The sequence below is a fragment of the Triticum dicoccoides genome, chromosome 1B (assembly GCF_002162155.2).
Source record: "Triticum dicoccoides isolate Atlit2015 ecotype Zavitan chromosome 1B, WEW_v2.0, whole genome shotgun sequence".
In the NCBI taxonomy this organism is placed as follows: domain Eukaryota; kingdom Viridiplantae; phylum Streptophyta; class Magnoliopsida; order Poales; family Poaceae; genus Triticum; species Triticum dicoccoides.
Window position 1 is genome coordinate 147829889 of NC_041381.1, and position 10564 is coordinate 147840452.

Here is a 10564-nt window from a genome sequence, read left to right on the forward strand (position 1 = left end):
AACACAAAAAGGCAAAGGGAAAATTTGCAACTCACATATAGTATGACAGAAAGCGGCAGCGTGGACGCAATAAGGATTGGCCGGACTTTTTTGGAGCAGAGAAGAAATCTTGACACTTTCTGAGAGCAAAAGGCCGAGACGAAACCGCGGCTGAGCCTGAGGACGGCGGCGCCCGCGGGCCCACCCGCAATCCCGCGGCTTCCCCCCGCTTTCCATTCCTCCGTCCCTTCCTGTGGGTGAACACCTCACCTCCCCCGCTTGTTTTGTTTCCATCCTCGTCCCGATCCCTCCCTTCTTTATAAGCACATCGCCTTCCTTTCTCCCTTCCGAGTCGCCACAAAACCGCGGAGAGATAGAGACGGACAGCTAGAGGCGTCAGGATATACTCGCTGCTCTGCCGCCCCCCTTCGCCTTAGTTGATCTCGCCATGGCTGCCACCGTCGCCGTGGACAACCTCAACCCCAAGGTGAGGCGGCGCTTCTCCTGTCTGTTTCTTGCTCTCTTTCTTGGGCGCTTCCGGCGAGGCGGGGGGCGGGTTGCTGATTTGATCTGTGAGTCGGGTAGTCGGCCGTCTACTTGGATGTGGTCTTACTTCGTCGGATTCTTCTTAGTTTCTTGTTTCTGATTCAGTCGTGCGCTTGTGGTGCTAGTTGACACGCTTGGTTATTCCGCTTTAGTGTTCTGGATCTGATAGTTCGAAGTTGAAAGCGAGGATTTTTTTCAGTGCAAACTTATCATCTAAAGATTTCGATTTTAGTTCAGAGTGAACTGATGAACTCTTGGTCTGCAAATTAGAGTCATTCAGCAGTATTAGAAGTGTAAGTCTGTACTGTAGTGTTGTGTTTTTACCTTGGTGCTGTCAGTTCCCGCAAAAAGAGAGGGAAAACTAGCCAGCAGGTAGATCTCGGTACTGTTGAGCTGCTGGCATGCACTATTTCGTGTGACGGTGGCAGTCAGCATCCTTTTTTTTCTTTGGCACTATAAACAATGACATCTTTGATGCTGAAGCACGAATATTGTTGTTTAAATGATACTGTAGCATAGATGCTGCTCAGTTGCCAGTTTGTCACTTGTGAAGATTTTCACATGTTCTAGTTGGTGACAGGGCATCTGGTGAACAGACCACTTGTCTCTGTGCATATGTTCTTTCACCTGGAGGTCTTTACCGTTGCATGGTCATATGACTGCATAGCATTCCGTCCACATCTCTGACATGATTATAAGTTCATTATATTTCCACTTTCAAGAATTTACTGGCATTCTGTGTTTTATTTATTTGAGTTGCTGATTAATTTTGACCATCATTTGATCAACTATGTGCATTTTCCAAAAACTAGCCACTTCGTTAATTATCTTATGATGACTGTTGCAGGTTTTAAAATGTGAGTATGCTGTGCGTGGAGAGATTGTCATCCATGCTCAGGTATTTCAACTGGCCAACAAGTGTTATTTCTGTAATTTGAAATCTCCTGTATTCAGAGTTTAGCTAAATCTTTACTCATGTTTTTAGATAATCACCAAGTCTAATAAAAGTTTAGTAGGATGCACTTTTATTCTGAATTTTGACAAGGAATTCTTGGTATTAGTAACAGTTCGATACGCTTTAAAAACAGAGGGTGTTACCTGGCATTTCCTGAAAGACGCCAGTTCATGTGCCATTAAGTATTTAGAAATTGATTAACCAGGTAATTTTGTTTTTTGTTTCCAGCGCTTGCAGCAACAGCTGCAAACTCAACCAGGATCTCTACCTTTTGATGAGGTACTTAAGCATAGATTCTGAAGGTTAATGTTATAGATAGTTTTCTTGTTATGTTGTACAGTTTCTTAGCTCATTCAACTTTTCCCCTTGCAGATCCTCTATTGTAACATTGGGAACCCACAATCTCTTGGTCAGCAACCAGTTACATTCTTCAGGGAGGTATGTGAATTTTGTACCTGCAGAGTTTAAAGTTTGTTCCGCTGGATTCTTACATGGTATATCGCAGGTTCTTGCACTTTGTGATCATCCAGACCTGTTGAAAAAAGAGGAAATCAAAACATTGTTCAGGTGAATATCGGCATCATTGTAGCTCATCAGCATGAAACAAATGCAAGGAAAACTTAGTATGGGAGGATATTTTGACGGATACCCTTAACCAAGTGCTATCATGCTAACTTTTTGCGATTCAAATGAACTTGAATAATTGCAAAAACACAGTTGCGGAGTAAAAGTATTCCATAGGGTGTGATGCATCAATCTGCAACATTTTAAGCCTATACTTTATCAGTGCTAAAAATCGATACGTGCTGTGTGTTTCCACTTCTGATTGATTATGAAAAATACCTAGAACTAATTCATTTGTCTTAGCGTGAACCTGTTGCATATTATACCTGATGCTTCATCTTGTTGCAGTGCTGATTCTATTTCTCGAGCAAAGCAGATTCTTGCCTTGATACCTGGAAGAGCAACAGGAGCATACAGTCATAGCCAGGTAATCATCTCATTGCACAATTTATTACTTGCCGCAAGGAGAAAAATGTGGAATCTTGGATTGACTTTTTTTTTTACCATTCTCCTAGGGTATAAAAGGACTTCGTGATGCAATTGCTTCTGGGATCGCTTCACGAGATGGATTTCCTGCTAATGCTGATGATATTTTTCTTACAGACGGAGCAAGTCCTGGGGTATGAAATTTACCTCTTCCTTCGATTGCTAGACAATGTATGAACAAACATTAAGTAGTTAACTCTTATATCATGTTACTCTTCCCTTGTTAGGTGCACCTGATGATGCAATTACTGATAAGGAATGAGAAAGATGGCATTCTTGTCCCGATTCCTCAGTACCCTTTGTACTCGGCTTCTATAGCTCTTCATGGCGGATCTCTTGTATGTATCCTGCCTGTTTGCCTGGCAAACGAAGTTTAAGTTTAGTATAGTTATATTTCATGCGGCACCAAATCCTGAATTGAGAGCATATCTTTCAGGTCCCATACTATCTCAATGAATCGACAGGCTGGGGTTTGGAAATCTCTGATGTTAAGAAGCAACTCGAAGATGCTCGGTCAAGAGGCATCGACGTTAGGGCTTTGGTGGTTATCAATCCAGGAAATCCTACTGGACAGGTTTATACTCATCTTTTTCCTTCTGGTCCAGAAAACCTTCTTGGCTTGCTGCAACTATGGTGTCCACGCCATATATTTTACATAATGCATGCATTTCTTGTATTCTTGAAGTGAGTACATTTCTCCATTCTTTTGTAGGATAGCTTAGGGTATAATTCTTTTTTGCTTGGGCTGCAATATGTATAAAATATTCTGAAGGTGACTAAGATAACTAAAAAGGAGAAAAGATCAATAATTATGATGGTCCATTTATTTATAGGTACTTGCTGAGGAAAACCAATATGACATAGTGAAGTTCTGCAAAAATGAGGGTCTTGTTCTTCTGGCTGATGAGGTGAGGGATAATGGTTCTCAAAGCATCACAACACACTTTTAGCTGCTTAATTCTATTGCTTCCGTTGTGTGTAACATTCATGACATTTATCTATTGGTAGGTATACCAAGAGAACATCTACGCTGACAACAAGAAATTCCACTCTTTCAAGAAGATAGTGAGATCCTTGGGATACGGCGAGGAGGATCTCCCTCTAGTATCATATCAATCTGTTTCTAAGGGTAAGTAGAAAGATCCACATGCTTATTCTTCTATTCACAATGTTGCTGGTTTGCCAAAACTATTTTGGTGCTACCACCAGGATATTATGGTGAGTGTGGTAAAAGAGGTGGTTACATGGAGATTACTGGCTTCAGTGCTCCAGTAAGAGAGCAGATCTACAAAATAGCATCAGTGAACCTATGTTCCAATATCACCGGCCAGATCCTTGCTAGTCTTGTCATGAACCCACCAAAGGTCAGTGACATGATGCTCCTTAAATTTCTACACCTAAATGAGAATACAAAGTTCTTCAGATAAATACCATTAATGGCTTCTGCAGGCAAGTGATGAATCATATGCTTCATACAAGGCAGAAAAAGATGGGATCCTTGCATCATTAGCTCGTCGTGCGAAGGTGCACCATGGTTCTATATCTCATACCCCTAAATGCATTGTTGAAAACACGCTAAAATTTGTTACTGCTGCTTTCATGATCACAGGCATTGGAGATTGCATTCAGTAAACTTGAGGGAATTACTTGCAACAAGGCTGAAGGAGCAATGTACCTGTTCCCTCAAATCTGTCTACCACAGAAGGCGATTGAGGCCGCTAAAGCTGCTAACAAAGCACCTGATGCATTCTATGCTCTTCGTCTCCTTGAGTCAACTGGAATCGTTGTTGTCCCTGGATCTGGATTTGGACAGGTGAGCAGATTCAATCTTGATAGAAAGATTATGCAATTTTGATGCCTGTAGTCGCTGATACTATTGGTTCGGACATAAATCTAGCATTATTTTGGTAACAATCATATAGTTTCTTTTTCGTAATAAAAGAACAAGTTTTTTTTTCTGTGTGTGTGTGTTGAACTTATGCAACATAGATATGGAACCAACATGCCCGAACTGAAACGTTTTGTCCATTGTTAGTGAAAGCATTTATGGACTCTGGGTTTTGAACAATATACATTACACCTACTTTCCCTTCCAGTGTTTTTACCCTAAGCCATAACATTGCCATTGATACTCTGTACTCGACAGGTTCCTGGCACATGGCACTTCAGGTGCACGATCCTTCCGCAGGAGGAGAAGATCCCGGCGATCATCTCCCGCTTCACGGTGTTCCATGAGACGTTCATGGCAGAGTACCGTGACTAAACTGGTGTAACATGTGTTGGATTACATGCAAGCCTCATGGATTTTCCCTAGGCGTTTTTGCCCCCGTTGAGAGCAGTATCCTGTAGATGAGACAAAATAAAGGAAATCCATGGCTTGTGTGTGTGTGATACTATATCAGATTGTGAAACAGATTACCAGTCTGATGCCTTTGATGGCAAATTGGCAACTGAGATTTCTTTTCCACCTATAGTTTGCTTGATATCTGTGGCGGAATACCCCTCGTGTTCTTGGCAAATTCTGAAGTATGACGAGCAAGGCGAATCGCCAAACCTTGGGATGCATCTGTATGGGTGGTGGCGTGTCCCGCGGGGCGGGGAGTATAGGTCCGGGAGTGTAGGTCTTCCAAAGCAAGAAGATGGATGCCCAAGCGTTGCAAAAACTATGGCGTAGTGAGGACACTGAAGAAATGAATGAAGCGTGGTTTCTCGGTGGAGATTTACTCTTGCGATGGACTTTGGCGCCCGCAGCATGAGCTAGGCTAGGACTTTGACCTTGTCTGGAGCGCGAGGCGTCAGATGAACTCCCTCGGTTCCAAAATAAATGACTCAACTTTATATTAACTTTTTAATATAAAGTTGAGTCATCTATTTTGGAACGGAGGGAGTAATGGATATTCATGTCCTTGGTGTCTTCTTGCATGAGGAATGGGTACGCATGCTTGGTGGAGAAGGGCAAGGACAGAAGCGACTGCAACTTTGAAGACTCGAAATTTGTTAGGTGTTTTCAAAGTCTAAAATGCACACAGATCAAAATGAGCGGGCAAACTACTCCCTCTAAAGTTAGTGAGAGAATTTCTTATTTAACACTTGCTTAAATTTTTGTGCCCTATTTAACACCGTAAAACCTTTTCTTTCTTATCTACAACAATGCTAAAATTTGTCCCTTTGTGACACTTCCGTCTATTTTGAGTACTAACGGTGTTAAATGGCACATGAAAAGACGATCTTACCCCTAATGCAAACTTGTGATCAAAATCATTCACATGGGGATCAATAACTTTTTCCTGCTGTTAATTTGCAAAACTGGGCAGAACTTTCCTTGTCAACATGCAATTCTGGACAATCTTTTATTTTGAAATTTAATTCAAAATTGGGCAGAACCTATGACACAATTCATATGTATATTGTTCAACACACACCTTCAAATTTGCCAATGGCATGAGGCACTCCATATACATCCAGACTCACATCCAAGTACACATATATGACTCACATACATCATAGGTATACATCATATTAGCAACCCAAAAGTGGCTCACATCATGCCCAGAATCACATACATGAGTCCAAGTCCACACATACATCATATTAGCAACCCAAAAGAGGCTCACATCATACCCGGGTTCACATACATTACTCCAAGTCCACACATACATCATATTAGCAACCCAAAAGTGGCTCACATCATACCCAGGTTCACATACATTACTCCCAAGTCCACACATACATCATATTAGCAACCCAAAAGTGGCTCACATCATACCCAGGTTCACATACATTACTCCAAGTCCACACGACATGACATGAGCAGCAACAAAAGTGACATTAAGTGAAAGAAATTAGATGGAGTTCACAAGCTGAGCCGCCTTTTGCTTCTTGTGCCCATTGCAGGGCTAGTTGGGTAAGCTTTTTTGCTTCTAGTGCCCATTGCAGGGCTGTCAAATGGCACCATCGGATTGTTTTGATCCTTTTTAGCAAGCTCCATCTTCCTTGTGGCCCTTAAAATAACAACATGGCTGTCAAATTATTGTAGTGCATGTATGGCAACAATACATATGGATATATTTGATACATGTATGGCGGCAAACAACAATATCAACTATGCATAATATATGATATTAAAATCCAGAAACAGAAAAGGTCACCTTTCCCCCCCTTTTGCATTTTTCTTGTTTGTAGTCTCCAATGTTTGGTTATGCTTTCCCTTCTTCTTGGTTGTAGTTTCCAAGTTTTGGCTATGGATTACATGAATACATACAAATCGAACTCAGTTTTCGTTTGGCACAAATAAAAGTTAGTTATCATTTGGAACAAGCATTGGTGTAGAATCGGTAACCTTGGTGGAAAATACATAGCGGTTGCCGGCGCGTCATCACCTCTTGGCACAATGGATGACTCGGATGTTTTAGTAGTCTTCCTCCTCTTCTTTGGTGGTTCTCTACACGAGAAATGAGAAAGTAGTGAACATTCATAGGTGATTACAAAACAATAATGCAAGAAAGTAGTTAACATGCAATAGGAGATTAGATGGATAGTTGATTACCTCACAGCCATGAAAGCAGCAATGTCATCTTTGTTACCATTCTTACACTTATGCCAATGGTGCCCGTATTCCTTGCAAATAGGGCACAAGTGCTGGCCACTTTCCCCCTTTTTCTCACCACAACCCTTATGCCTCTCAGTTTGGGGCCGACCAACTACAACTTTTAACTAGGGTGGATGCATGAAGAATCCATGGTTAGATTCAGGCCACTGGGTCTTGTCACACATAGCAGGGATTAGTTGGCCATAAGCTGACCTAAACTTGTCAATGGAGTAATACGAGTCCACATAATTCTGTATATGTGCATTGACAAGTGATGTGATGAATGCTAGAGCATGCTTGCAAGGAAGGCCGGAAACTTGCCATTGTCTACAAGAACATGTGTTGTCATGCAAGTTGACGACAAAGACCCACTGCCTCCCAATTGAGTAACTTCAGCAACTTCTTCTGAGCTTTCTACCACCTCCAAGTTTAACTCTCTACTCTTTGCATTCAACTTCTTCATTATGAGGGGCAAAATTAATAAGCCAGCTAACTTCTTTGCTACTTTTCTCCTTCGATTCCACATGATCATAATCATCTGCCTAAGCTTGTCCATTAAGTCATCCAAGTTCAAGGACTTGTGGTGCTTAATCCATTTATTGAAGCACTCTGCCAGGTTATTGGTTACACAGTCCACCTTACAAATGGTTGAGAACTGACTCCTAGTCCACAACCTAGTGTGCCACTTCCTAAGATATGTAGTTGCCACTGGCTTTGCTGTCTCCATTGCAACACAATTTTTCTCAAATATATACTTGTTCCATGAGTAAGCAACAGCCCAAAGATGGTCATCAAATACCTTTCCGTGATACTTTTTCTTGAAGTTTGACACCAAGTGGAACATGCATTCCCTATGTTCTACCTCTGGGAAAACTTCCTTTACCCCTGTCATCACCGCCTGCCCAGCATCAGTGCTTATGGCTAAACCCCTTGGCGATCCTATGGATTGCCTAAGCAATTGCATGAACCAGATCCAGTTCTCATTTGTTTCGGAATCAAAAATTCCAAAACAAAGTGGATACATCCAATTATGGCCATCTACAGCGGTAGCACTGGCTAGCTGCCCCTTAAACCTGCCTGTTAAGAATGTGCTATCTACTGCCAAATACGGTCTGCAACCACTAAGGAATCTATCTATGCAAGGTTTCAAAGCAAAGAAGAACCTTCTAAACCTATTTTTTTTCTTTTATAGTGTAATGATCGATCTGCACTATGCTACCAGGGCAAGAGATTTCTACTTGTGCTTTAAACCTATACAAATTGTCAAAGCTGCTATCCCAATCACCATATAGTTCTTTCAGAGCTAGCTTCTTACCCATATATACCCTCTTGTAGTGGATGTCAACCTTGTGGTGTTCTTTAATCTTTTTGCGCAATGCCTTTGCTCCGAGAGTAGCATCTTCAATCAGCCAATCCTTCACCTTATCACATATCCAATACTTGGTTGCATTCTTCATCTTCTTTTTCTTTCTTGTACTAGAGCAATCATGACCACATGGGTTTTTCTTCACCTTAAAAAGAGAGATAGAGGTAATTAGCTAAAAACACTTGACAATTATGCAATAAATGTTCACAAATGAATAGAGTTAAAAAATTACCATTATAGTACACTTATCCTCGGTCGTAGAAGCATCTATCCTCCATGGACAATTACATGTGCAACTTCCAAATAACGCGGCGGGTACTGCTCTACAATTGACTCGACCAAATCCTTATAATTTGTCAAGTCACAGTCGATGACCTTCTCAAAACAAAAACATTTTATGTCCTTTCGAGCTTTCTTTGGGTTGCCAAACAATTTAATTTTGAGCAAATAACTCGAATTTGGATCCATCCTGTGAATTAAAAAGACAACTTTAAACTTTGCTTTAAACCTATGCATGAGTATTGCTTGACAATCTGATCATTAACCGAAATTAAGTGAAAAGATCTCTTCCTCAAATGCTACACAAACTAGCACAATCTATACATGATAATTGCTACTAGATAGATTGGCCCTTACCCATCTGGACACGCCCATGTTGCTGGCGGCAACTGAGTACCGTCCTGGCCTGAAGCTGCTGCCAAGAACGACCCAGCCATGCCCTCGTCGGAGACCCCAGCCACTTCCGTGCCCTGGCCCGAGCCAGCTGCAGCCGAGCCACCGGCCAGGCCCGAGCCAGCTGTAGCCAAGTCTCCGGCCTGGCCCGATGCTGGCTCAACCCCACCGCAGCCCGAGGCTAGCGCGACGCCCTGGATTGACCTGACCTCAGCCCCGCCGGTGCCATCGGCAAGCCATGACACGTCCGCAGCCGCGCCATGGCCGTCGTCCGCGACGCCGTCTCCATCCGCAGAACTGCCGCCATCCATAGCCCTCCGCCGCCGCTAAGCCTGGGAGGTTCGCCGCTGCCTCTAGGGTTGGGAAGAAAGGGGATGAGAAGAGTCGGGTCGGGAGAGAATAGAGAGACCGGTTTGGTCTCTGTTTTTCTTTTTCCTCAAAGGGGTAATTTTGTCCAACGAGAAAATACTAACATCAGTCAATCCAGATCTTAACGACATATGCTAACGGACTTGACGAAGTGTTAGAAAGGGAAAAAAATTACACTTGGTGTTATTTAGGGAAGACATTTTTTTGGAGTGTTAAATAAGGAATCAATATTTAAAACAGTGTTATATAAGGAATTTTTTTAAAGTTAGTACAAAGTTGAGACACTTATTTTAAGACAAAGGAAGTATAATATTTAGATCAGTGAAGTGGGTGAACATACTAGAGAAGGCGTTAGCGAGTGCCTGATGGTGGACCCAGGTGTCCAGCCAGAAGAAGGCAGAAGCTCCATTTTGTGTTAGGACAAAGAAAATCTAGCTAAGGGGTATACATTGGTTGACGATTATTAAGATTAATTAACATACTCCCTCCGTCCGGAAATACTCGTCGAAAGAATGGATGTATTTAAATATATTTTAGTTCTACATACATTCATTTTTATGCATTTCTCCGACAAATATTTCCGGACGGTGGGAATACTTAATTAACGGACAATCCCTGCCTGTATTAACCGCCGACGGATGCTATTTCGGCGACCGTCGGGCCAGTTCACATAGAGACGCCTCTCCAACGAGGCGTCCTCCCTGTACCTATATATATGTAGAATCATCAATGAAAGAGAAGACAGTTCCATTCATTTTTGCTTTGGACCTGAACACATTATCAGCACGCTCCCGAGAGCGATTTGGTTGAGAGACAAAGCGACCGCTCCCCGGCCATGGCCTCTCCTGCAAAGGTCATGATAGCGGCCACCGGCCGGCGTCGCCTCCCTCCGGCCGTCGTTGCGGGTCCCCTTCCCCCGCGCGGCGCTCATGCCCGGAGTAGCCAGGCTACGCCCGCCCGCGTCGAGGCCTCGCCCTCGCACGCTGCGCCGCACCCTGCGCCAGGCCATGGCCACGCGTCGCCTGCGCCAGGCTTCGCC

General features: G+C 42.9%; 1 protein-coding gene and 1 long non-coding RNA gene across 2 annotated transcripts; one reads left to right on the plus strand and one right to left on the minus strand.

Moving 5' to 3' along the window:
* The first annotated feature begins 285 nt into the window (after positions 1-285).
* On the plus strand, positions 286-5013 carry LOC119324191 (alanine aminotransferase 2). The gene is made up of 15 exons (XM_037597957.1): positions 286-466; positions 1373-1423; positions 1709-1759; positions 1853-1918; positions 1986-2047; positions 2393-2471; positions 2560-2664; positions 2758-2868; positions 2967-3104; positions 3364-3438; positions 3539-3659; positions 3740-3894; positions 3980-4054; positions 4140-4343; positions 4677-5013. Exons 1-15 carry the CDS (start codon positions 428-430, stop codon positions 4791-4793), a joined length of 1449 nt encoding a protein of 482 aa, XP_037453854.1. The 5' UTR covers positions 286-427; the 3' UTR covers positions 4794-5013.
* A 1098-nt stretch (positions 5014-6111) lies between these two features.
* LOC119302929 lies at positions 6112-9577 on the minus strand. The gene is made up of 6 exons (XR_005147791.1): positions 9121-9577; positions 8717-8953; positions 7077-8629; positions 6870-6971; positions 6679-6768; positions 6112-6531 (listed from the first exon to the last, which is right to left on the minus strand). It is a non-coding gene; the product is annotated as an uncharacterized LOC119302929 (long non-coding RNA).
* Positions 9578-10564: the final 987 nt, after the last annotated feature.

What these genes read in the sequence shown, in the direction of transcription:
- LOC119324191 (XM_037597957.1), top strand. Translation starts at nt 428, where the DNA reads ATGGCTGCCACCGTCGCCGTGGACAACCTCAACCCCAAG. An exon ending in GATCTCTACCTTTTGATGAG is followed by an intron (nt 1,760 to 1,852) that starts GTACTTAAGCAT and finishes TTCCCCTTGCAG; the next exon opens with ATCCTCTATTGTAACATTGG. An exon ending in GAGCATACAGTCATAGCCAG is followed by an intron (nt 2,472 to 2,559) that starts GTAATCATCTCA and finishes CCATTCTCCTAG; the next exon opens with GGTATAAAAGGACTTCGTGA.